This window comes from Balearica regulorum, chromosome 9 (assembly GCF_011004875.1).
Source record: "Balearica regulorum gibbericeps isolate bBalReg1 chromosome 9, bBalReg1.pri, whole genome shotgun sequence".
Lineage (NCBI taxonomy): Eukaryota > Metazoa > Chordata > Aves > Gruiformes > Gruidae > Balearica > Balearica regulorum.
The window spans coordinates 15,237,479-15,264,450 of record NC_046192.1 but is presented as its reverse complement, the minus strand read 5'-3'; the positions used below and the strand labels follow the sequence as shown (position 1 = coordinate 15,264,450).

Genomic DNA, 26,972 nt, shown 5'->3' with positions numbered 1-26,972 from the left:
GAAAACATCAAAGAATGCCCATATTTCTCTAGCATGGGGCAAGGCCTGTTACATCCCACTTACCAGAGGAAAAAAAAGGTGGGTAGCCTTGCATTCCCTTATATCTGATCATTCAGATGTGGGGCTTTGAGGAACAAGTGAGGGCGAGGTAGCAGCAATGGCTCCTATTTTACTAGATACTCCCAAGCTGGGCTGAGGAGGAGGGAGAAGGAGAGAGACCTGACCCTTTTGTCTCTCCCATTAGTGCTGACAGGTACATTCAATGAAGCATCCTCACCTCAACAAGGAAGGACACAGCAAGTGTGACTGCAAGCATTATCACCATGGAGATCCGCCACGTGGTAGGGGTGCAAACGAGCTGGGAAAAAAGCAGGAGAAGCTGTTCAACAACATGTGTGCACACCAGACACTGGTGGGCGCTTGTGTCATCATTTAGGTTGGAAAAGACCCTCAAGATCATTGAGTCCACCTGTAAACCTAATGCTGCCAAGTCCACCACTAAACCATGTCCCTAAGCACTACATCTACATGTCTTATAAATACTGCAGGGATGGTGACTCAACCACTTTCCTGGGCAGCCTTTTCCAGTGTTTCATAACCCTTTCAGTGAAGAAATTTTTCCCTAATACCCAATCTAAACTTCCCTGGCACAACTTCCTATTTCCTCTTGTCCTATTGCTTGTTACCTCAGAGGAGAGACCAACACCCACATGGCTACAACCTCCTTTCAGGTATTTGTAGAGAGCGATAAGGTCTCCCCTCAGCCTCCTTTTCTCCAGGCTAAACAACTCCAGTTCCCTCAGCCGCTCCTCATAGGACTTGTGCTCTAGACCCTTCATCAGCTTCATATGATCAAAAGCCAGAATCCACAGTGGCCGTACACTGCTGATAAGCCAATATTGCTACTTGTCTTGAGGAATTATTGATAAAGACACTTTTAAACTTATGATGCAGCAAAGAAAACCGTACTCCAGAACTGCAACAGGAAATCTAAATCCTTCCTTTCTTTCTGATACAGGAAATAGTTTGAAGTCTGAGTATTTCAGCTCCAAACGCAGCTCCAGCTTCCCACAGCTGGCAGCACTGGCTTTCTGGCTATAGCTCAACTTATTTTGGAGATGCTGCCCAGATCCAAAATTCGGATCAGCAGTTTCTCCAGGGTTTATTTTCTTATTAGTTTCTCATTGCCACTCCCTCCTTTTCTCTTCTCAGCAAATGCAGTGTGTTCCCTCCAGACAGCCTGGGAGTTTTGCAGTTCTCCCCAAAGGCATTTTAGCCCCTCACAGCTGCAGTGCTGACGATGTCCTGTGTCACCACAGTCCACAACACGACTAAGACTGGCTTTAAAGTGCCATCTCGTGGCAGATTCTTTAACTGACTCTGCCGGCTGAGCTGCTGCTCTGGAAGCAGTTACACGGTGAGGCAGCTTTAGCTGGGCTGCTTGGCATTCAAAATCCAGGTCCATTTCCCTTGACTATATTTCTCTTTCCATGTTTCATTATTTCCATTTCTAAATCTACTTGCTAACGGTCATACAAAGATACAGGGCTGGAAGCAGCATCTTGTTCAGTACTTGCTATCCAAGGCCACCACATTTCATTGTTGATTACAAATGTACTGAAAAAATGTAGCTGTGTCTTGCTTTTGTTGTTTTGTCCCTGTGACTCCTACTACAAGGCTGTGAGAGTGTTGCAGTGGAGGAGGTTAACATCTCCCAGCCTCCACATACTACTTTCCAGGTCCACTGACAACCGTGTCCTATGGCTGACGTAGATCTTATCCTTCCCTTGCATTTCCCCTAGGATGGATTTGCACAAGGCAACTCCTAGCTCGCATTCTGCCAGACTAAATAAGCCAAGCCCTATTGGCATTTATTAATCAAGGATCAAGATAGATCTTCTATTGCCATGACAGCCCCACTAGTGTTTCTCTATAACTGTTCTAAACCCAAATGCTGCTTAAGGAAACTGCGGGTTGTCTGAAATTTGAACAGGGAGCCTGAAAATATTTGGGACTGAGAACTGAGAGCTGCTGTGAGTGCTGACCGGCAGGTCGTCTTTGCAAGAGGAACTGTGTACATGGTGCACACAGGCTGAGATACACAAGTGCATTGTGCTTTAGTTTAAACTTGCAGAGCCCAGCCCCTTTCTTCTCCTGGCTTCACAACTATCAAGCCACCAACATACCAAGTATGGTAAGCTTAGTGATGTTATCTTCTGCTGCATGGAAAATGTGCTGAAACAATCAAATGTACGTGTGTAGCTGTCCAGGTGTCAGAATGCACAGATCTTAGTTTGGAGCTACTATATCTCTAGAAGGTTCTTAAATCCCATCATCTAAAAATATATTTCTTTAAATTTGATTTGTCTTTAGAGGTGCTGTGTACCACTGCAAAAATCTGTGCCTTTTGTTAAAAACAATCCCAGTGCACTTACAATGGGACTGGTAGTAGGAAGAAAACCCACCTTGGAACAATACTCACATCCATCTTAGAGTAGAGATCATCAATATCAGCAAACACCAAGAAAAGGCAAATGCCCAGCTGCCCTATGAGCACCACTATGAACACATCTGAAGGGACAAGAACAAGCAAATAAAACCACAGGTTTGTGAGCAATCTCAGGTGCTTGCCTCTACTACAGAAGATTGTAATCATCTTCTCTGTCAAACAGTCAAAAAAAACCCCATAAGATATGAAGGAACTTTCAGGAAAAGAAAAATGAACAGAGTAAAACCCCAGCTTTACTCCGTCAGGCAGATATATGTAAGGCTGGGACAAGTCCTGTAGCCATGCATTTAAAATGCCAAAAGAGTATTCTGAACATTCGATCTGTCTTCTCATGTCTGAGAAGCCTTAGAGCCTTCCAGTGAGTCTCACTGAGCTCAGTGTCTCCTGTCATTCAGAAAAATGTCCAGGATGTAGTCTTGCTTTTGTTGATATGATTTGGAATTCTGCCCTCAATTTCAGTGATATCAAGACTTTGCTCTTGATCAGGATCTAAAGAGTCTAAGTAATGGAGAATCCATAGACAAATGTTCCAATGATAAGTAAATTCATTTTCTCTTCAGCTGGCATGCACCAAACTTCACCTCCCCAGCCACTCACGCTGGTTTTGCCTGTTTCTGGGAGACTGATGACCCACTCTCCTGCTATCTGGAAGGAATGTCTCTTTCTCTTACTATACCAAAAGCCATGAAACCTGCAGCATTAATTTAACTCTCTGGCAAAAAAAAGAACTGAACACAGCTTTGCCTGAGAGACAGCTGCAGGATTTGTCCCACAGAGAAATAGAACAGCTCTCCTATGCTTCACTGCAACTTCCAGAACTGCCACAATCACATGTGCTCATTTTCCCTTCACCTGACAGTCTTTCAGAGGCAGAACAGACCTACTGGACTTCACTACAGTCCCTTCAGGTTATTGCCTCTTTTGATGTTTGCTCTTTAAAGAAGTTATTGGTCATAAAATTAGCAAATGCTAAACATCTCTGGTTCTGGAATAGGAAACAGGGCCTCTGCAAATGCCCACATTTCATTTTATGTTTTCTTCTGAGATGGGCCCATAAGAATGCCCTGAACATGAGTTCTTTCAAATACTGCTCAACCAGCGTACTTTGGGGAGACAGGCATAGAGCTCTTCCAGAGTTATTCTAAAGACTAAAGCAAAGTGAGACTTCTGGCTCTTCTCAAGATGTCTCATTCAGGCTGCCTTAAGTAAGTGCCTCCACCTTCCTGCTACTCCTTAGAAGTTTTTGTCAAACTCCATTTGTCTGTTTCAGAAATCCAAATGCCAGGGCAAGCTCTTATTACGGAAACACAAAGTGTGGGCCCAGCTCAGAGAGCTGCTGGTCACAGGATGCCACTGGCACCGAAACTTCTGAAAAGGTGGCCTTTAGTCATTTAGAAATCTAATACTGGGCTCCTGCCTTTTTGGCTGGCATCACTTTGGTCAAGTTTTAATTTTTCCCTAGTGAATTGACCTCCTGAGTTGACTTATTCACAGATCCCTCCCTCTCACCCTGTACTTACAGTTTGTGTAGATGGGTTGCCTGAAAGGCTTTCCCTTGGAAAACACTAGTGCTACGATGAGGCAGTTGATGGTACTTAGCAGCCACACTGTGGTGTTTTCATAGCTCTTGTAGCCATTGTCCATTAGTCCAAGGGCTCCATCTCTCATCCCATGGAGCTCCAGACTGGAAACAGAGGAAGAATTCTCCATGTGGTTGTTCACTGAGAGGCAGGCACTGAAAAAGAGTGTCACACCGGTGATCGAATGATCACTATCCTGGTTATTATTTCCCCCAGTTTCCACTGCCACTGTCAGGAATCCTCCCTCACAGCCATAATTTGCTCCTGCAGTCACAAGGATGTAGGTTATTGGCAATCCTCTCAATCTTACCCATTGGGTTGAGCTTGCTGAACTTGGCAGAGCCTGAGCTCAAACCTACTGGCATACCCTGGTCTTCCCTGCAATCAAATACTCCTCTTTGTGCTCAATAGAAGCATTCTCACCACATGTGCTATGCTGCACAGCAGACTTGCTGGAGAGCTTAGGGACCTGCAGACAACACTGCTTTAATGTGTTCGCACCCTGTGGGGAAGCACAGGGTCTGCCTGCAGCTGCTGATCAGGCCTGTAGTTAAAGCTGATCAATAGTATCATGCAGACGTGTCCCACTAGGTCTGTCCTGTGTCACCCATAGTCCCAAGAAGGGGACCTACCTGTGTATATCAGTCTTGGAATACCAAGGCTGCTCCTGGACCACCACAAACCCGAAAATCTGCATGCTGAGGCTGAAGAGGATGTTAAGTACAACAGAGAGCAGCAACGGGGGTGAGATGAGTTGGCTAGGAGGCCTGTAGGGAACCAGCTTTGGATAGGCACCTGTGAAACTCACTGAAACATGCACAGACATGTTTACTCGTGTGTCCAAATACAAGCAGTCCTGCTGTATATAACTGGCCAGCACTTTTACAGTCTAGAATGTTCTAGACTGTAAAAATACATACAAATACTATATCAAATACACAATACAGAGTTGTTTTCTTACAAAATCTTATTGGCCACAGAAGAGGTTAATTAATGGCATTTGACTATCATGATGCATTTTTGGAAAATAAAATTTTGGATTTTTATTTTCTTGGGTACTGTCAGGCCCAAGGATATAGGGATATGCTCAAGCTCTCCTTTTCTCTGTCACTTGTCAACTGTGGTTTCGGATTTTCTGTTGCCCATATTTTGTGCATCCTTCTGGACTAAGCACCTAGTGCGCAGTTATTTGAGCTGGTGGAGGACTACATTATCTGACCCAACAGGTTTTCCTCTGTTCTTAGGTTTAACAAAGTTAGCTAGATTGTGAGTAAAAGAGCTACACGGAAAGCCTTGATGTAGTGTTCCAAATGGGCTACTTACAGCAAGGTAGCTTTTGGCACCTGGTATTGTTGCTCACCCTTTTAGGCTTGATTTAATCAAGGCCCTTTCCAGTTGACTGTGTTCCAGTAGGGACGGAAGACAGCTATGTGTTTGTGCCTTATGCTTTTCATACACCTGTCCTTGCCATTCCTGCTTCTAAACCTCTGCCTACATTTACTCTATCTCAACAACCCCATCTTTCTTTTTCTCCGCCAGCACTGGTTTCCTCTCTTATCCTTGGCTTACAACTTCCTGCTCTGTAGTCTGATATCTGTCATTTCTTTCTTCTCCATTTTCCTCTCTCTTTCCTCTTGTGCCTTCTGCCTACACAGCCCCAAATATGAGTTGGACTTCAAACAGTTGATCCCTACACTTTTTCATTTGGGCATGGATCCTTAGGTGTCTTCTTAATCTGCCTTCCCAAGTCAACAGGAGAAAGCCTGAATAGACTTTCCCCTGCATTAGGTCTGTTTTTGCTCTTTCTAGATACAACATCCCAGTTATCAACAACCTACATGCTCAGCAAATGCACCACTAAGAATTACCATCTTATTTCAGAGCTTTTGTCAAACAAGACACCTCCTCTATTAACCTAAACATCCTGAACTCTATGTAGTCTCTCTTTTCTTCATTTCTGTACATAGAATTATGCATTTACAAGGAGGTGCAAGATATTTGAGATCATTCATTAATACATAGGATGACTAAGGGGCTTACTTGTCACACCAATTACAGTGGTAATAGCCAGATCTTGGAACAAAAATTGGTAATTCCCAAAGGAGTTTAGTTGCTGAAAAGAATAACACAAAGAAAAAAAATCACAAATCAGACATTTGCCATGGGCTTGTTTATATCATCTCCATAAACCGTATTATTTTCATGGAGCTAATGCTCCGCCACTCTGAAATGCCACTCAGCAGATAATGGGACCACACAATCCACCACCCTGCCAATAGATTCGTCATCATTGGGCCTGCGTGAATACTCTCATTTTGTGCATTGTTCGGACTAACGATGCTTCCAGTTCACTCAATGCAGTAAAAAAGAAGGCTGTTTGAAAAGACGTACTTTCTTAATGCTGGGAGACTTCTGAATGCAAAGCCCTCCTCTCTATTTGGGAAGAAGCCATGCAAAAGTGGTTTAAGGCACTCCAGGGGATTTTGCTTACTGTCAAGTTAATTCATGCTTTAAATGCTGAATGAATTGCAACAGCATATGCTTAGAGCAGATTCTCCCTTTTCACAGACATATGCCCTCATCCAAAATACTGTTCCGTATCTCAGCCTTCTTTTGGCCCAGCTGGGATCTTGAGCCCACTGGCTGAAGTTAATGGGAGAAGTCTTTCCAGTTTTCAGTTGAGGGTACAGGAGGACCATAGATCATGCCACAGAAGTCTGCAGCTCAGATAAAAGTAAAGCTCCACACCCTAACTTTATTGTGGCTTTTATGCCATATTTCTCCTACAAGGGAGTAGCAGCTTATCCAGTTCTAGCCAACATGTTCCCAAGACATACCCAGTACAGTAGGAGAACACCAAGGTACTGAATGGTGCTGTAGAGTGCCATGTACTTGAACATGCAGAAGGAAGTGACGAGGGCAGCACGGCCTTCCCTGTGTGAAGACATGAATAAAGGACAGCAATTAGGTGATGGGTCTGCTCCTGTTGAGAGTCCTTTCAAACTGCTGTTGAAAAACAAGGCATGTGTCACAAGTAGAAAAGTCTCTGCCAATGTCTTGCTGAGAGGTGAAATAAATAAAATCTGGCCTGAATGAAAGTAAAATCTTCACTTGCAGAAATCTTGCTGCAAGCGAAAGGGATTGATTCCAGTCACCTATGTTCCCAAGACTACAGTTTACTCCATTGAGTCTTCCTACTGACATTAATAATGCAGGTAACAACTCCATATGAGGAAAAGCCAAGCAGCTGCTCAGTGAGTTCAAACTAACGAGTCCTCCCCTCCTACAGTATCCAATGAGGGTAACGCACTCTGCCTGGTTGTTCATCCACCCCTGTAAGTAAAATCAGGACCCTGGCATAACAGATGCTAATGCTTTGCACAAGGTATCAGAGGCAGGGCCTAACAGTAATGTACAGGTTGATATTGTGGACATTTAATTCAGCTTTATTCATTTTGCTATTTTTTTTGCATACAAAATACTGCTAATGACACAAAGCTCTGCTGTAGATGCCTTCCTCCTGTAGTTTTGAGGGAATTAATATTTCTTAAAGGAATTTCAGATGGGAACTACGCAAATGGCAATTTCAAGATCAAAGAAATTTATTTTTCTCTAGATATGTACATTCTGGCCTGGTAGGAACACTCAACACTAATATTTGAGAGGAGTGGGAACTGTCTCCTTTATGTCACAGGAAACAAAACTCCATGCTTACCTGATTAGCTCTGGCACACATGCTATGCTGGGAGTTCGGGATGTGAAAGGTGAAGCCACAGATGCCTCCTGCTCCGACAGGGATATCCCTGCATGCGCCACTTTCAAAGCCTGAAAGTCACATTCTTCTTCAGCACTCACAAAACAGGAAGACACAGCAACTGACAGCCAAAAAATGACCCCTTACAACAGGATGTGTTCTATTAACAGCAGTCCCTCTTCACTCCCTGGATGGGCTCTACCTGAAAGGCTCCTCCAGTGGGATGTGGTTGAGGCATCAGGTCCAGAAGAAGAATGGGCATGAGAGCACAGGAAAGTTCATTTCCCACAGACCCCAAAGCCATCCACCACCAGCTGAGAACACAGCTTTGGCTCTGCCTCCTTTGTCACCACTTATTTGCAGTCACACCTTATGTAGACAGTCTAGGTTCTCTGCTTCCTTCCCCAGGAAAACCCTTGGGACTTAGTGTTAAGGCAAGTGAGTGCTTCACTGCTGAGGTGGCATTGCTCTCACTGCCACAAGGATGTGTGAAGTCATGGAGTGAACTGAACCTGCCCAGAAGGGAGACACAGATCTCTCCTGAACATGGACCCTTCCTTTTAGAAAAAAACAAACAAAAATTTTGGAAAAAAACAAACAAACAAACAAACAAAACTTTCTTGCACTTCTAAAATGTGCACTTACAAAAACCTTGTAGGGCTACAGTTGTTCCCCATGGAAACTCTTCCTAGCCTTCTCCACCCTCAGACACTGAAGGTGTTGACAGAAACCCCAGTGGAGGATTTGGAAAATCCTCTGGTGGTTTTTGCGAAGGAAATTAATCAGTCCTTGAGACCACAAGCTGCAACAATCTCTGCCTAGGACAGCTCTTCCATGGCAAGGACCACACTGTTGGATCAGGCCTGAATCAGTACTGGTGCCAGTACAGCTGCTCTGCGAATAAGCAGAGCACTCCCAGCATGTGCTTAGTTTGGGGTATTCTACAGGCATTGCATTCATTTTTCATTTTTAAATAATTATATTGTAAAGAATTTTCACTTACCCCACAGTCATTGGCTCCATCTCCACACATGCCCACAATGTAACTAAAAAAATAGAGCGACCTACAATTCAGTGCTGGGGAAAGTGAGACCTATAAACAGGAGGAAATCAGAGCCTCCTCCATGCGAGTCATTTATGCAAGTCATGTGAGCTTTTTATTAAAAGCCCTTCTGGAAAGCTGAAAGACTGAAATACAAGCCCAGGACTCTGGACTGTGCATGGGCCATGGGCTTGCACCTCAGATGTACCTACAGTAAAGAGTGTCTGCTGTGACAGACTGAAGAACACATTAGCATGCAGTTTTATGTTCACCACACAGACTTGGTCTCCCACCCTCACTGGGTTTAAGGTCAATTCTAACAGAGGTAAGGGCTAATGGTGACAGCCCTGCTCAGAAAGGAAGGGCTGCAGGCACTGGTACCTCATACAGGCATACCAATCCAGACTGCCGTGCCATGTTTTCTAACCCATCACACTGAATCAGCAATAGTGCAGTAAAAAGATTGCCAGCATCAGAGAAGCTGCAGCGCTGGGAGATATTCCTAAAAATCTTGAGTAGACAAGTGCCTCTCCCTCAGGCCTGGAAAGAGAAGTAAGAATAATGGATGATGTGAACAGTCAAAACCCAGAATCATTGGAGTGTTAGGTCTTCGATAGGTTGCCAAAGCAACATGGACTTCAGTGTCTCTTCTTTAACAGGCTTTTGGAATTTAATTGCCAAGCTATACATCTGTGGAAGCTTCAGTTTTGTGCATTTCCAAGGAACACATGTTAGACAAAACTGAGCTCTTACTAGACTCTTTTCAAGCCTGGAAATTCATCAAACACCTCCTAACTTTTAGTGCTCATTAGGAACTTACTTCAGCTTTTGAAACTCTTCAACAAGGCTGGATTTCTGACCAGGAGACATTCTAGCAAAAACTGTTCCATTCAGCAGGAGCTGTAAGGAGAAAGAAGGAAGTGATTATTTAAGCACTTGAGCTAAGAGTCACAGTGACTTCAGTGATACTCTGGAATAGAAACCACCAAAAATTCACATTTCCAAACAACTGATGCTAGACTCCAAAACAGGAAAGGCTGATGGTCAAAGATAAAAGGTATCTTAATTAATATTTTGAAAAAATAACAATCACAATAAGGACAAGAGGCTTGGTATGTCATTTGAGTTACCTGATGAACAGCGATACAAGGCAAGGACTTACTAGAATAGAATTCACAAGACTATCCTTTCCATAAAACAGACAAGTCACGCTGAATTGCATGCTGTGCAATACCATGTTTTCTCCTTTTTCTCCTCTTCTCCAAAACATGGGAGAATCAGTGCACTGCAAGAGCCAGGTATATGGGCACAAATGTTTTAAGTCATGTCCTCACACCACGACGCAGGTCTGCTCCTCTTGTGCAGAACAGATCCTGGGATTTTCAGATCTTTCTTCATACATTAAGATCAGAGATTCATCCAGGCCTTGAGTATTTCAGGGTTAGAACTGTTCCCAAAAGATGTCTTGGTACAGATCTCTTCAGCTAATTATGTCAGGACAATCTGAATCTACTGAATGGCAATCCTAGTCCAGTTAAATAATCCAGATCTTACCTTTGGGAGTAAGTGCCTGAAATGCTGTGCTACAATTTGGTAAGACTGTCCACTCATGGCAAAATGATACTGGCCTGATCCCAGTGTCAGCCTGATTCTTCGTTCAGTCTGACTGTCATCCTCCTATAAAACAAGACCAAATGAGTGCTGCTCCCAGGCCCTCAAAAGCCACTGTGTGCATCTACACAAGCACTACTACAGACAAAGAAAAGGACATACCATGGGGAGGGCACTTGAGAAGACTGGGAGACCTGAGTTCAAAGCCCATTGCCTTTGTCTGGATTTGTAAAGGGATTTAGGTGATAATGCCATTAATTTCAGTGTGAACTGGGTGCTTCATATGTCTTAAAAGCTGGCCCTCAGCATTGCCACATTTGATTGATAGAATCTATGCAACAGTGCCAGTCTGGTGGGCTGCACTGTGAGTGAGAGGGGCTAGAGAGAGCATATGGCTATGCCTTTTTGCAGTGAAATATAGTAAAGATGCTGCTCAAGCTGAGTTCTGATATAAAGGAGTCCCTCAACAGCCCCTGCAGATATTCCCTACCATCTGCCTGACTCTAATACTTCTCAGAGAAGGGTCAGCACCTTCAGACATACTCTTCAGGGAAGTAACTGGTCTTTGTCTCAGTTTCTTTGCGGAGATGCTTGAGGAAATATAATTTCTTAGCACAGGTAGCCTATATTTCACCATGTATATGCTGTTTCTCAACAGTTAATCTGTGTTTTAATTCTGCGGGTATGGAGAAGTGCTAACTCTCTACCTGCTTGAACAGGGCTCGTTCATTCAGTGCAGTTCCATAGATTTTAAGTCTACATCTATACTATCACATTTACCTTGCATTGAAGGGAAACATGCTCTAAACTGGCATCAATTAAGCATCAAGGCTAGAGACAAATCTTTCTTGGATTTATGCAAAGCTGTTCTCAAATCTAGCTAGGTAGTTAGCAAAAACTTGTTCACAAGATAATATGCTAAGAAGGAAGCTCTAGGGGAGTAGATTTTTATGAAGATCCCTTCTTTTTAAATGCTTTTCTAGCACATAACATTCTGACATGCAGATGATGGTGAGTGATTGATCTCTGTTATACTAGCATAATCCCACTGCATTATTTAAAGCATTCCAGCTTAGTTTGTTTTCCTGCCACACAACACCTGCTTCTCATATGCTCACCAGGCTTCCATAACCTTCAGGTTTGTTTTCTTCCAGTGGTTTCCAGGTTATAGATGCTGAAAAAGATCCAGGTATTTTGTTTGCTTCCACAAGAATCACCCTGTTTGTTGGAGAAATCATCCCAGCATTTTTGGCAACAGTTACAGCTGTCTGAATGTTGTCACCTAGAAAAATCAAGGGGAGTTTTATCTAAAAATTTCTGCAATGAGGAATTGTTTATGGAGGAAACATTAGCCTTTTCCTGAATTCCAAGTTTTCAAATATATCCACAAGAATCAGTAAGATCAGTAAGCCTAAGAAAGTCTTTGATAAAGACCAGAACTTTGCAGATAAGGTCTGTCTCAATAATTAAATGTATTTTCATCTGGAAATTAAATATTTTTATCTGCAGATGAAATATTTTAATCTTCAGTTTGAAGAAATCTAGATGGGGAATATGCTCCTAGACTATGTGTTTTAGACAAGAAACAATAAGGGATTCACTGCTAAGTTGCTGCTAGTATCACTGACTCTCACCCATTCCCCTTAGATGGCTTTGGTCTAGGATGTGTGCTGAAAGGGGTGAATCCCAGGAAGACAAGATCTGTGTGACTCCTGGAAAAATGTCTTTGGACCATGGAAAAACTGGGGGCTTTCCTCCAAATCCAAACCAACCTTTCAAGAAAAAAAAAATGGGATAAAAAGGGACTGGTAGGCATGAGTTACCAGATGTCATAAGGTTCAGTGATTTGTCCTGGCATTCATGCTCCATCTCTGCTCATTTATGACAACAAGATTTCATGAGGCCCTAAAAGAGGGGATGTTGCATGACATGTCTTTGTGCATGTCATCTGATAATCTTTCCACAGAGACCAAATGGACTGACTAGAAAGCATCAGAGGAACAGGAAGGCTCTGATCTGTGGTCAAAGTGGGACAGATTACGAGGTAGGTATCTGACGCAGCCTGGTGAAGTTGTCAGGGGCATAAGCCTGCACAGTTCAGCTCACGTCATTATTACAGCACAGACACTTCTTTGACTGTAACTGTCTAAAAGACACAAATGTCCGTGCCTTCCTACCAGTGGTGGTGACAAACCACCAGACTGTTCACTCAAACATCGTTGAACTCCCTGTCTGTGCCAGTGGCCCCATAAATAATCCACCCTTTTTAGATACCTGTGACCATAACACTCCTGATGCGGGCAGCACTGAGCTCTTCTAGAACAGGCTTTGTCTCCCTCTTTAATCGATTCTCCATTATCAGCAGACCCAGGAATGTCAGATCAGATTCTACCTCCTCCCTAAGAGTGAAGAACAGACAGACAGATTTAATTTTTCTTTTTGCCTGTGGCCTGTTTGTGCATTGAATTTGCTGATAGCCAGTTGTAACTGTTAACCATCCCACCTAACTCAAAAGAATTAAAATAACTTGTTAGTTTTCAGCAGTCCTAGGCTGTCTTTTCTGGTGGTATTTCAACATCAGCAGGGCTTAGTTCCCACTGGCAGCAAGTGGTTCTCTTCTTCCCTTGTTCTGAAGAATGAGTTCAGTACATAGACAACTTCTAGCTCACGTTTGCTTAATTAGGAAATCAAAGAACCAATTTCGACCTACCTGCTCCACATACCAACATGAAGCCTGAGGGATAAGTTGGACTGTTTTCCATTCATGCACCAACCTTAGCCAACAAGAAAAAGCAACCTGAATTTCCTGCAGGATTCCCAAACTGCGGTGGTCTGATTTGGAAAGTTCATGCACACTAGTCCTTCTCATCTGAAGACTGTACAACAAAGAAACACTCCCTAGTAAATGTATCTGCTACTCTTGACAGTAGGACCTAAGCAAACAGCATATGGGAACTCCACTTCTGTTCTCTCCTGCTCTTTTCTTTACACCTGTGCTATTGCTTGTTTTACAGTTGAACACATGCAGTTGAGAACAGAATTTGGTAAACAATCCCATCTATGAGTCATAAACTAGAGGTCTCTCAGGGAGACAGGTTGACTCTGAAGAGTCTGAAAAAAAATAAAAGCTTTCAAACACTTATTTTAGCCACTGTAGTAAGGAGGAGGTGATGCCAAACACTCCCATGGCAGTCAGAGTAGCTGAGTCAGGTGATGCCTGAATAGTGACTGCTGTTACAGAAGATCTTGTGTTTGACCTCCAGTTTTCTTTTTTTCTCCCGGCAGTATATATATCACACATGCTATAACTGCACACACAACTGCAAAATCTGTGCCATATGACACACATTGGCTCATTGGGTTGGATAGGTCTGTTATGACACCTGTCACAAGAATTAAGCAAACTACTTGCACTTTGCCTCAGCTTGGCAGGGCTGTTGTGGTAATGGTAGAAGCACCACTAGCCCATAGCTGAATGTGGCTGATAAGCAGTCTATGGCTTACCTTGTTAGATCAGTAGATTGTTTCCCTGCCTGTAGAGATTTACATGCCAGTCCGATGACCCTAAAGCCCTGTGCTGTGTAGAGCAGAAGCTTGCTTTCAAAGTTCGATGGGACTGTGCAAAAGAGGAAAAGACAGTTCATCAGGGCATTTGACTGCTTTCTAATAAAAGGAAGCTTTGGAGCAGGGAAGGTTCCTGTCCCAGAGGGCAGGTACACCTAGAGCCTACCAATAGCCCAGGGAAATCAAGCAAAGCTGCTGAACTGACTTTTTCTCAATAAGAAAATCATTGCCTCTCCTCTGTCACTTTGCACTTAGGATCCTAAACTATTCTGCAAAGACTTACCTTCTTCCAGTGTGTGATGAAGGTGCTGTGCTCTTTTAGCTGCCCTCCCAAGGCTTGGAGAAAAAAGAAAACTTTTTTTGTTGTATACTGGACCAGTAGACAACTTTTTTCATCTATTCTGACAAAGACTGTACACCTTGTACAAGAGTGGGTACTTGCTTTTATCTCTTGGCAGTCCTTTTTTTGCTGAGAAGGGCTGTATGAGAGCTTAGCCTTAGACTTAGAGCACAACAGACAGACCCTAACTTTTCAGGCTGAAGTCTTAGACCCAGAAATCTCATTTGGACCTTCTACTTCACTGCACCATCAAAAGTCACTTACACATACGTGTTTCTAGAAAGCATTTATAAATGTTAGTTACCTGTTTCTGCTCTACATAACATGGCTACCATTTCTGGAGCCCCTTTTGTGAAGACCTGTTGTTCCCCACCAATTTCCTGAGCAATGACAGACATTCTCTGCAAGGCTGAAGAAAATGGAAACTGATGTAAAATGGTAACTCCTTCCACTGGGGCCTGGGAGAAAAGCAAGTGGATTAGATACTGCAGCACAGATTTTAAACTCAGGCCAAAGGATTTTAGGTCTGTCCTTTGAGCCATGGTAAGAAGCTAACCATGTATAACAGGCTGATTTGTCACAGTGGGATAGAAAGGACTGGTTCATAAAGAGGAGGTGAAATTTGTACAGAAATATTTAGCTTAAGCGGTAGAAAAAGTTCACTGACAGTTTTAGCAGACTATTAAATGCAATTTGCTGAAAGGAACTCACTAGTCCTGTTTCTTTAACAAGACTCTGCTAGGTCTTACACTGGATGTCTGAAAGCACCCCACCTTGGTGTATGTCACCAGAAACAGTCTGACATCAGCTACCAGACTCCACTGCAGTCCCAAGTGCTTTTAGAGATTTTCACCACTCAGCTGAGTTTGGATTGAGTCTCAAGCCACTAGGACAGGCAAATTCCTGAGCTGGACAAACTGTCATCCAGCGCACCCCCCTGCTTTTGGTGTGAGCAGCAAGCTCCTCCCCGGCTTCTCTTTTTAATCAGAGAGAGCAAGGCAATCTCTCTGCAGGCAGTACAAGAAAGACAAAATGTGGAAGAGCTGTCTCAGGACAACCAAGTGTTTCTCTACAGAAAGGTAACTCTTACACTGACAATTTAACTTGATCATGAATGTGAATCTTGCAAATAGCTTACGCTGCTGGCTTTAGGCCCAGGTCTTACAACTGTGGCATGTGTGGATCCTTGACCTTCAATCTGGTGTCCACTGGAATCATCTATCACCTGTGTATTAAAAGACAAAAATCTTTCAGATCACAGCACCAGCAGAGCTGAAAGGAACCTCAGGGAATCATTTACAGCTTCTCCTTCCCTCAAAGCAAGGAATCTTATTCATTCCTGAGGGGGGGGTTGTCTGATCTCACACTAAAAAGCTCCAGTAATGGAAAACCCACTGCCTCCCTTGGCAATCAAATCCAGAGCTTCACCAGCTTCACCAAGATACTGCTGTACTCTACCATAGCAAACAGATTATGGTCTCTCACTGACAATAAATCCTTTACTCATTACAACCCACTTAAATATGTGTTGTGGTTTAGCCTCAGCCAGCAACTAAGTACTGTGCAGCTGCTTGCTCTCTCCTCCCTCCCCACCAGTGGGATGGGGAGGAAAATCAAGAAAAAGGTAAAACTCATGGGCTGGGGTAAGGACAGTTTACTACAACGTCAGCAACACTGATGGCTGTTTGTAGGCAATGGGACAGAGACCAAAAGCAGTGCTTTCATAGCAGCATGCTTTCATAGCAAGCAAACCTTGAGATGGTAGAAATATCTCCAGATTGACAGAGCTCTAATGAAAGTCAAAATCTTATATCTAGTTCAAAGCTCAGAGAAGCCTGTTACACACTCTGTAAAAGCAGTCAATCTGCATATAAGTCACATCTGGGACATCCTGCTATCTGGGAGCAGCCACAGAGTTGATATCCCAGTGGGGTTTGCATGACATCCACCATTTCCAGTCAAATGAGCTAAGTACTCAGAGTACCCCTAGGTGAAAGCTCTAGGCAGAAACAAGGAACATTCCTCCAAAAGCCTGAGCATGTGGTATCTCTTCTGGGTTTTAGCTGTTTTACTTCTGTGTGGGAAGTGGCTACCTGCATGGGAGGGCTTGGGACATTTCTCCTTTGCAAGACCACCAAAACTCCCCACCACGATTTCCATAACAACAAAACACAGTTTTACCCAGTTAGTGGCCTCAAACATTTTCACATCCAGTGGGTCTCCTTGGATCTTGCCCTCCCAAACAATTAGTGAATGACAAACTGCCATTGCTCTGAACACTGGGCCCCAAGGCAAGCTGTGGTCTGCAGGGAAGCTGTGAATGTCCTGGAAGCTAATGCAAAAGAGAACATAAAAATTATCATCAGAGAATACCAAACAACATATGACTAACAGAAAAAAAAATCCTAAGTCAGGGAGGGGACTTGGTCAGACCATAAGCATCTCTGGGGACTTGTCCTCCCCATGAGCTATTTCTCATGCACCTGTTAAAGGCTGGGATATGCTCAGAACAGGTGTATTCTGCATAGTTAAAGAGCCCATTGGGATGAATTGGGATGAACAGATTATTATAAAATATCTTCCTTGCAGGTTGTGTAATGACTCTTGAGCTGTGAGGCTGATATAAGTTTGAGTATTTTTGTGCATGCACATTTCTGGAAATGGAAATGGGCAGAAACATGGGCACTGAAAGAAGTGAGTGGCAATTCCATGGGTAGCAGTGACTTCCTGTCATAAAGGCTTGGGGCACTGCTGCAGCTTTGAGATTTAACCTAGCATGTCTACTGCAGACTACCCTGCCTGGGCATGCTATGCCAAATGCTGACGACAGTGGCTGCATTTTTTCATGTGGAACAGGACCCCTGGGATGAGGCAACACACTCATTTTCCAGAGGCTATAGAAATAATATTGGAAATGTAAACATGGGGAACTTCAAACTGCTGTTTGACATTAATTGTCTTTCAGATTTGTTCATATGTCTAGGAAAAGAATCCAGTCACTATCCCACCAAATTTAAAGGCCATTGGTGTGTCAAGGAGCCTTACCAGTTTCTTTCAGAGGGCAGCAAGCCCCAAAGATCCAGGCCATCTTCTGTTAAGGTGCCAGTCTAAGTTAAAATGTACATTTAAATTAACTTCCCACATGACAGCTCCAAGAGGAATAAAAAACGAGACTTATTTTAAGAAGTTACTGTCCGGAAAATGCCAGCACAGTGCAGAGTGAAAGTGCTACCAGCCAATCCTAGATTCCAAGAAAAACAACAATTTGCAACAGTGTCTGTTCAGACAACACAAACTTACATGTGCAAGACTGGACAGTGTGTTTCTAAAATACAATGGAAATGCTTGTCAAAACCCATACTGCCCCAGCACGGCTCCCATTACTAGTAAGAGAGTAACCACCACATAGCAGTTACTTTGTCAAAGCAGATGAGGTTCAGCTGTCCGCACATGTTGATCCTCTGTGGGCTGATGCAGAAGATGCCCTTTTTCTTCAGCCTCCGCTGGGTATAAATGATCCCTGTGGTCAAGGCAGCTGGCAGAGCTGGGGGGACAGCAATAGTGATAACATCCAAAGCCTTCTTCACCACTTCTCCTGCCTCCTCCTGTCATAAAACCAAAGGCAGTTATCAGCAAGAGGGTGGCAAGGAGTGCTGCTTGGATTGTCTGAGTGTAGCCTTCTTCATTCCTCCTCGCCTCCACTGCAGGTGCTTCAGGCTGTGCTCTTTTCTGCCTATGGTCCACCACATATTCATCTCCCTAAGAAATTAATTGCTTTGATTTAACCAAAGGCTTTAAGGCTGCACCACTGCTAAAGAGCAGCCTCCAGGCCTTCCTTCATTCTCCACGCCAACAAACCTGCCAGGTAGAGCTCACAGTCTCCTCCAAAGCACATGAGTTCAAATATGCCAGCTAGGTTATTGCACCCTTAGTCAAGCCGTTTCCCATGATACAGCACACAAGAATCTGCTATTTATATGGGCATTCATCCAACTGCCTACAGGCATAGCTCTGGACTCCACATTAAAAGTACAGGTGAGACATATGGGATGGTGCTGAAAAGGAGGGCAGAACGCATGAGCTAAAGATTTCTTCTGACCTTATGTCCTAGGAGTTGTGAAAGGAAATTGCTTTTACCTGCAGGAAGAAACATGGAAGCAAAAGTTACATTTCTAAAAGCAATCTCTAATTTGGGAACTTAGAGGTCAGTGTAAAAATGACTGCCAGTATGCTGAATGTCGGCACTGTTACTCTTTGCAGTTGATATCATTGCTAAAGGATTGAATGCATTTCCAATTGGGGTCCCAGAACTGAGACACTGCAAACTAAAGCCAATTTGCAGTTCAGAAGGATCTGCAAACCATCATAGAGTTCTATTATTACTGCTTCTGAGCTTGGGACTTTGACCATAAATCATGTTGCATTTGATGCGCTGAATTTCCATCATGTTCTCATTCTCCCATCATTGATACTGTTTCAGACCACAGAAGGCACCAGTTTGATAATATTTTGTATCTATGTTGCATTAGAATGAAGCACCACCTTTAGATAAACACACTCACAGAAGAGAAAGCATTTAGTATATCGTGTGACTGAATCTTACACCAGTCTGACAAGACAGTTTCAGCTCCTGTCATAATATCAGCATGCATTTTACATATTACAAGGAGGAAGTTAAACACACAAAAAAGGAAAAACTGCAAATCAGACACCAGGATATGTTCTTAAACACACTTTCTTTGATATCCCATAGGGAATTCATCTTCTGAGCCAACTGATTGTAGATTATTCCAAAGGGGAAAAATGATTCAAAAGCCGAACTGCAGAATCAACCTTGCAACTCAGGACTTGGACTTTACATTGGCAGATAATTATCAAGGCATGAAATGATTTCTTGAAAGTTTCTGAAGAAGTTCTAAAGCAATTAGGCTTTAAAAATTGCAGAACTACTATTTACAGTGTACAACTTTTTCTTACACTGACCTTGATGTATGAGAATGAGTGAACTGTTTATAACAGGGTTTCAGGCAAACCCTCCAGAGATTGAGAGACCAATATGGCAGGGCCCTAGGTGCACTAATAGGTTTAATTACCCTCACTAGCCTCACCTCCACCCACACCCCCTGCTCATGGGTTCAGGAGCTCCATTTAATCTCAGGCCTGGGCCTTTAGTCCCTGTCTGAGCCATTTTGTAGGTGTACCTGTCTCTAGCACTGTCTCCTGGATGGTCACCTTTAGTCATGTTGCAGCCTTGTCTCTTGTCCTCCTGTTGTCCTCATCTGCTTCTGCTTCTGACTGGTCTGCGTCGATTATTTAACACTTTGCCTTACCTGGGACTACTGATGGGCTGTGACCAGCACCCAGCTCTCCCCACCATGTTCAGATACTGTGTGACTGTGTCCTGGTCAGTGAGGGCACTACCTGTGCTCTGGTCACCCTCGGCTCCTGGCTTGCCTTCCCCTGGGGAATAGCTGGTCCTTGCTGCTTCCTGACACAGTAAATCTTAGTTCTACATTGAGAAACTTGATTAAAATTATAATACAGAATTAATTGACCCTTGATGTATATGGCACGTTAGAGAACAGCTAACACAGTCTTTACAGAGGGAATTAATACCCCATAAACCTCCTGGAGAACTTTGGAAAAAATCAGTGGAAATGTGGGTGACTCAACTGATACAGGATAGCTGGCTTTGCAAAACTTATTTCCCAAAAGCTCTCAAGGATGTTAGGCTGAGTGATAACTAAGTGAAGGTTATCTCCCTTCAACTCCCGCCCCCTACACCAAATGACTATACAAAGATATGAAAAAAAAGGGGGGGGGGCAGAAGAAAACGAGGAGTTCTTTGTAAGATCAGTAATTTCAGGGATCGATGTTTACTGCTCAGGGCTCTGTAACATGGAAGAAATGTGGCTGAAGGAGTGGCCAATGATCTCTAAAACATGAATAGTACAGGAAACATCCAATAGAAAGCAGCTATTTGCTACTTCAAAACAAAAATCTACAGTGATTTAGCAGCTTTAAAAACATTTTTACAGAGTACATAATGAAACTGTGGGAATCATTGCCACAGATGCTGTCAAGTCCAAGACATAAATGAATTCAGAAATATATTAAACCACACTCTGGGAGATTTTCAGTGGCTATTATAGCTAGATGATCTAGACAGAAAAGACAGCTTATTGAACTGTTAAACCTTCAAGAAGTTAGAAGACTATACCAGGGAAGAATTGTTGTACACTTTCCTGCTTCCTAACCAGTTTCCATAAACATTTGATACCAGTTACTCTCAGAGGCAGTGGATGGGGATAGATGGGTCTTTGATCTAAACTGAAGTTTTTTGAAAGCTGCCTTTCCACAACGACACATCAGTCTGTGTTCCATTTAACCTGTGACTCACTTGTGATTTATCTAGGAATGTACAAAAAGTGCCAGAAAAACTCTGTAAAAGCTACTTTTAGAGTGCTAAGCTCTTGGGATCTCTGATTTTCAGAGCTCTAGAAAGCATTATGCTAATTCCATACATAATTACATGTATCAGCAAGCACAGGGCAGGCAACACACAGAGGCAGTCAACAAACAGAAGGCCGCTGATAAGACATGCAATGCTTGCTTAGGATTTGCTAAGACCTCAGAAGAAATGACTATAGGGAAACAGTGGGTTTTGGCACCTTGGAATTGAGTATATGAGAGCTTGTGTACTGTCACAAATTAAATTACATAATAAAATGGCCTCATATACTAAGGCAAAAAGGAGTGTGACAAAGACCATATTTTCATATATAAACGTATATGAAGCCACTCAGGTTTCAAGTTTCTTGAAACTGTGACCATTTCTCCACATTTAGTAACTCACCCCATTAAGTGCAAATACACACACTGCGTAGATCATTCCAATCGCTGCAAATGCTATGAGGCACATCAGGAACCAGAGGGCATCTCTGTACAGCTTGAAGTTCATGGGTTTAGGGTAGAGAATGGACCTCACCAGATCCCCTTTGGCTGTATTGAAACCTGGAAAGACAAACTAAAATCATTCCAAGGGGAAAACATTTCCAAAAGATCTCTACAAAGAATGGAGGGCTTTAAAATGGCTCGCAATGTCTGTAACTTAAGAAAGATGGCCCAGATCTTCCATTTCAGTGTATATGCCCTACTCTGCAGAATATAGAAAAAAAGTTATTTTTGTCTTAAGGAGGAGGATTTTTTCAACATCTCAGAAGCAAAGTGAAATTCTTCTTTGTAATCATACGCTAGTGTTTTTTGTAAAAGTTATGCCAACAAATGGAAACAAAGCATAAGAGCTTAGCCCAGCCCAGGCTATCGATTCTCCATCTGACTGTTGTGAATTTGGATTGACGCCTTTAACATAATGTGACAGGGCATATTAATTCAGACTGTTCCAGTAAGAAAAAGCATGAAAGAAAAAGCAAACTGAAGTGTTGACTGACCAGTCCGCAGCACCACAGCTTTCACAAATCCTCTGTCATCTGCCTTGGTCTGTATGACCTCTGTTCCACAGAAGAGGACATGTTTTTTGTAATCCTCTGCACAGTGCATTCTCCAGGGCTTGAAGTTATCAGCTTGGGGTAAGTGGGTCTTTGTTACTGGAATGCTTTCCCCTAGGGAAGATTAGCTCAGATGAGGAAAACTGCAGTCCACCTTAAAATCAGCCTGCTGACTTTCAAATAAGTACAGTATCTAGACACCTAGATGGTAAGTTAAAGGTATTTACTAAAGAAACCAGTTTAGAAAAATGTTACTTTTATATTGTGACATCTTCAGAGTGAATAAGAGTTTGAAGCCTAGCAAGCAAGCAGACTCTGCCAGAGAAAAGCTCTCCTTTGCATCAGTACAACGGCTTCGCGTAACTCTGAGAACTGAAAGCTGCCCAAGGACTCCAAATCCTGGCTGTAGATACACAGACTTGAAAAGAGAGCTGAACTGGTGTTGCATGACTCCACTTGATGACCACAAGTTGTTTACCTAGTTTGAACCTCATATGCAGGTCACTACACATGACTTTCCCTATTTCCCCTTCCTAGTAAAAAGGAAGGCCTTCAGCTCAATGCTTGACAGCTGCCAAATATCCTATTTATGTCACAGCAGATACTAAGGTGAAACAGAAGAAATATTTTCTGACAGCTGAAGCTTTCTAAATGAAAGAGGTTTCTGGAATTTCTCATTTACATGACATTTCAGAACTGTGGGTTTTAGTGCAATTCAGACCAAGACCAAATTTAAAGACAAGAAATAGAACCATGAACACCTCCTGCACCAAAAATCCTGCTTTGCAGTGAACCCTCCCACCTGGTGTGTCCTCCACTTCTGCCACATGAACATGGGCCTAAGTGTCTGAAGGGCTAGACAGACACTCCAGTAGGTTGGAGATGTTGCAGTGATCAGCAACAAGACATTTAGAGTGACTGACAGAAAGCCCCACAGCCTAAGCAGACTGTGGGCCCTGTGTGGGAACAGCTTTGCTCTGTATTTACTGTTTCTTTTTCTGTCCTGCTCATTCCTCTTCACTGTCCACTCTTTCCTTTCTAATTAAAGGATTCCTTCCTAAATTCTGCACCCCGGAAGGGAAGGATGAACTACCCTTCCTAAAGTCCATCTTGTCTATTTAGATAAGCTGGGGCTAACTACAATTCAGTCTTTATTATAGCAAACACATGAAAGAATCCCCTTCTAGGCTAGCTACGCACTATCTCATAACAAGGGCAATACATGATAACACTATGTCCTGTGTCACTGGCTGAAGCCATAGGGCTATGATGATGTTTTGATGGTAAACCTGGGAGGGATGAGCTGTACCTGTCAGCATGCTTTCATTTACAATGCACTGCCCACTGATCAGGATGGCATCACAAGGCAAAAGGGTTTTGCTGTCTTTCAAAACCAGCATATCTCCAGGAACAAGATGGTGTGATTCCAGCTCTTGGAAACCTGTAGGTGACATGTAATGCAAACTTTGTGCTTCATATATTTCTCTGTGATAAGAGGAAAAAATGTAAGGAACTACCTGCTGAATAGATTGTTACTTCTTTATAATGGCTGAAAAACAAAGGACCACAAGTAGGACCTAAGAATACAACCTCCAATATTTAGAAAAGCCTAGGCATCTGTTCAAACTGTGTAATTTCTTCTTTTCTCCCCAGGAGCCCAACCAATGGTTATTGTTCCAATGCACTGACCTAACTGAAGAAGCTTGGATCTACAGCTTTTAGTTTGACTCCATCTTTTTGGATTGTGCTTTAAATACCATGGCAATGAACACACTTTGCATGGAGCAATTAGGTGGACTCACAGCCATTTAATGGCTATGTGGTTGGCTTTGTCAGCACTGCTTTAAGAAAAATGACATAGATTTCCTGATAATTTTTTCTAAGGCTGTGTTTAAACAGTTATGAATACGACTGATGTGCCACAACATACTTCTAGGTCAAATTAACCCAATCTGCAGAAGCTAGTTAATTGAGCTAAGAGACAGGAGAGGAAACTGCTCTAGAAGGAATGAAACACAGTGAAGAAAGAAGTGTATAGGAGTCACCTTCCTTATTTCTGCAGACAGTGACCATGATGTTGTTATGAGACTCAACCAGTCTGTGCAGTTTAACCGATTGCTATAAATTAAAGGAGAACACACAAAAGTGTTACATCTTACATGATGCAATTCATCCACTAACAATTATTTCTCTTTGTTATTTGTGGTTATGAGAGCCATCATAAACTGGGGTCTGGCTCTGCCAGGGACTACGCAATCATACAGAGAAAGAAGTTCCCCACCCTAATTATGGAGAAGGTGTAACAAAAGGTTACAAAGCGAAGCACTGGAATGGGGAAGGGAGGATGTGGGTAAAGAACCACACAGAGATTATGATGACTAGGAGGCCAAGCCATTGCACTTGCTACTACACAATGTCATGAGACTAAACCTCTGAGTAACTCCCATAGCACTGTACATGTGCATGTTGCAACATCTTGGCTTTTCCCAGACATAAGAAATAAATCCTCCTTGTGGAAAAAGGTGAGGTGTCTCACCTGCCTAAGATCATATACAGTCAAAAAAATCGAGAGGAGAGACATGATTATGATGGCAGTGGCATACTCCATGTAATCTTCAGCAAACCACAGACACACACTGAACAGCTGGAACACGTAAAATGGATTTAAGACCTGTTTGGAAAGAGAGCAATACTCAAGAGCTGGCCACATTTAAATGGCGCCAGTATACCCACCCAGTCCATCCTATTAGAAATGGGCTGGAATAAAAGCTATTGAGACAAGTGTTGTGTCACCCGACCTTTCTAATTTTGTTAGCAGTGGCTTCAGTCCAATCAGATTGGACCACCTCCATCTGACAGAAGGGCCAAATAATCTGGACCAAAAGGATGTTATTTGGGATGTGAATGGCTCAGCCCAAGCCTTGTTTTGCTCACTTCTTTACAAGAAATGTAACAAAGGTGAGAGAAGAGCAGGTTGTGCCGTGAGGATGGAGCTCACATACCATAGGCACATCTCACAAACACTCTGTTTAGGCCACATATAGCCAGTTCCTGTCAAAAAAGATGCTTGTGCTTTATGTGGTGCTGTGTCTAGAGTCATAAGCGCATTGGATCTCTCTGCAGCTGTAGGCATATACCAGCTATTGCTTTTACTTCTTCTTTGCTGATTAAGAGACAGACTTTGCCTGGAAGGTTTAATTTCCAGTGCAGCTTGTAAACATTCAGTGACCCTTGTAAGGCCAACAGAATGAGCTCCCAGGACATAGATACATACAAATACCAAGGAGCTATACAGGCATGGGGATGGAGGATAGGGAACAATGGAGAAAAAATGAATTTATGGGAACAGCTTTAAACACAATTTGAAAAAAGAGTGTGCTTGATAACTGAGTACTGGGAAGCTAATTCAGACGTAGAATCCATTATATTCTATATGTACACTCTGCCTCCCCAAGTAGCCTAGAATAAAAGCAACAGAAATGCTTAACCTCTTTGATGAGTAGTTTCCAAATAGGGATCACTGGAACATCAATAGTGTTTGGCCCACATATAACTCTCCTGTATGGGATAAAGATACATCACTTACAGATAAAATAGTGACAATGTAGCTCACTCAAGAAGGTGCAGCTTTCAATAGTGCTGAGAGCTTGTATTGATCCCAGTTAAAAGGCTGTGAGGATCTTTCTCTAAGAAAAAGATGAAAAATTAAATGCCCCTACAGTGCTTATGCCAGAAAAGATGACTTTACCAGTGAAATCTACTTAAACAGACAAGAAGTGTAACACAGCCTTTTAGGCAAATGTTTCCATCACGTAAAAATTCTTTTGAAGCACCATAAATAAAGGAATTGTGCACCTAAAACTCAATGATCTGAAACTAAATAATTTTGCATAAAGTTAAGGGTGATTTGAAGGTAAGATTAAACATGAGCTAAGGTCAGCAGCTGAATTTTCAGTATTCGATCAACTGAAGATCATTTCTTTATTTAGCAGTTTCAGGAACACCTATTCCGTAAATTGTCCAATGATACAGTAGTTTATGAGAATAAATTCAATGGCCAGAACTAATTGATTTAGAAGCTCAGTACAATTACATGGAGTACCACTGAAGAAGCACACACACAACTTAATCTGCACCGTCTCATGGAGAATTTCTCCTACTCCGAGTAAGAACTGCTTAGAGTTAGTTACAGGACATAGTTATTTCCTGACTGAGAACAGTAACAGTGATGAATACTGAGACATTTCAAAAACTCTGACAAGGAACACACAACATGCTCTAGCCTTTTCATTCAATTTTTCATACATGGCCATTTCATCTAAAATTATGTGCATATTAATGGATACACGAGAAACTCAAGGAAAGTGCACCAACAACAGTGACTTTACATCTCTTTGAAATCTGTATGTTGACTACTTGTGTTTTAAAATGTGTACCTGACATTCTGTTCATAGCAGGTGAGACCAGAACCAAATTTGGCATGTATAGCTGAGCAAGCGTGATGGTCTTCTAGGGCTCTAAAATATAAAGGGAGTGTTTTCCTTAGCAGATTATTCACAAAGAAGCTTGATTTCCTCAGATACTTGTGTAACCAGGGCATTGAACTCACCCAACTTTCTGGAACTGTTTTGCATAGATATTCCAGACGTAGCGGATTTTTTGTACTTGGATACTTTTCACCTGCAAAACAAAACATGGACAACAATATATGCAACAAAGCAAACAAAAATACTCCCAGGCCTGCTCACAGATCTGAGCTAGGCATCCTCACTGGGGTCAAGCACAGATAAAGCAAATTATATGGGGGGCAGGGAGGGAGAGAAGGCAGGATTGCATATACTAACTCCCTAGTTATATTATAGAGTGGGATCCCCACCTCAGTGCAGGTTCCAGTAAGCTTTACAGATCTTTAGGTCAAGCAAGTACAAAGCAGCATTCTCCTCTCCCCATTTTGTGAAGCAAGGAATACAGTCCTCACTCTCATCTCACAGAACAAAGGGATGCACTACACTGATGCAGTGGTGGGTACGCAGGCAGTTGTCAAAGCCCATCTTCAGTCAACAA

At 42.7% G+C, this 26,972-nt stretch overlaps 1 protein-coding gene across 2 annotated transcripts in view; it reads right to left on the bottom strand.

Annotated features, from left to right (window-relative positions):
• LOC104633970 (putative cation-transporting ATPase 13A4) overlaps positions 1–26,972 on the bottom strand; it is a 41,407-nt gene that overhangs the window by 2,122 nt on the left and 12,313 nt on the right. The window contains exons 4-29 of one of the 2 annotated variants that reach the window (XM_010300362.2): positions 26,518–26,588; positions 26,345–26,425; positions 25,397–25,466; positions 24,445–24,579; positions 23,954–24,026; positions 23,218–23,349; positions 21,852–22,022; positions 21,257–21,414; positions 17,817–18,005; positions 17,446–17,507; positions 16,582–16,732; positions 15,539–15,625; positions 14,705–14,858; positions 14,001–14,112; positions 12,771–12,895; positions 11,615–11,778; positions 10,440–10,562; positions 9,706–9,785; positions 8,847–8,889; positions 7,805–7,914; positions 6,927–7,023; positions 6,130–6,202; positions 4,722–4,896; positions 4,030–4,244; positions 2,483–2,571; positions 278–358 (exon numbers count right to left, since the gene is read on the bottom strand). In XM_010300362.2, the coding sequence (XP_010298664.2) occupies positions 278–358; positions 2,483–2,571; positions 4,030–4,244; positions 4,722–4,896; positions 6,130–6,202; positions 6,927–7,023; positions 7,805–7,914; positions 8,847–8,889; positions 9,706–9,785; positions 10,440–10,562; positions 11,615–11,778; positions 12,771–12,895; positions 14,001–14,112; positions 14,705–14,858; positions 15,539–15,625; positions 16,582–16,732; positions 17,446–17,507; positions 17,817–18,005; positions 21,257–21,414; positions 21,852–22,022; positions 23,218–23,349; positions 23,954–24,026; positions 24,445–24,579; positions 25,397–25,466; positions 26,345–26,425; positions 26,518–26,588 (3,021 nt within the window). The remainder of the gene's footprint in view (positions 1–277; positions 359–2,482; positions 2,572–4,029; positions 4,245–4,721; positions 4,897–6,129; positions 6,203–6,926; positions 7,024–7,804; positions 7,915–8,846; positions 8,890–9,705; positions 9,786–10,439; positions 10,563–11,614; positions 11,779–12,770; positions 12,896–14,000; positions 14,113–14,704; positions 14,859–15,538; positions 15,626–16,581; positions 16,733–17,445; positions 17,508–17,816; positions 18,006–21,256; positions 21,415–21,851; positions 22,023–23,217; positions 23,350–23,953; positions 24,027–24,444; positions 24,580–25,396; positions 25,467–26,344; positions 26,426–26,517; positions 26,589–26,972) is intronic. The other variant, XM_075761223.1, reaches the window with a different exon arrangement.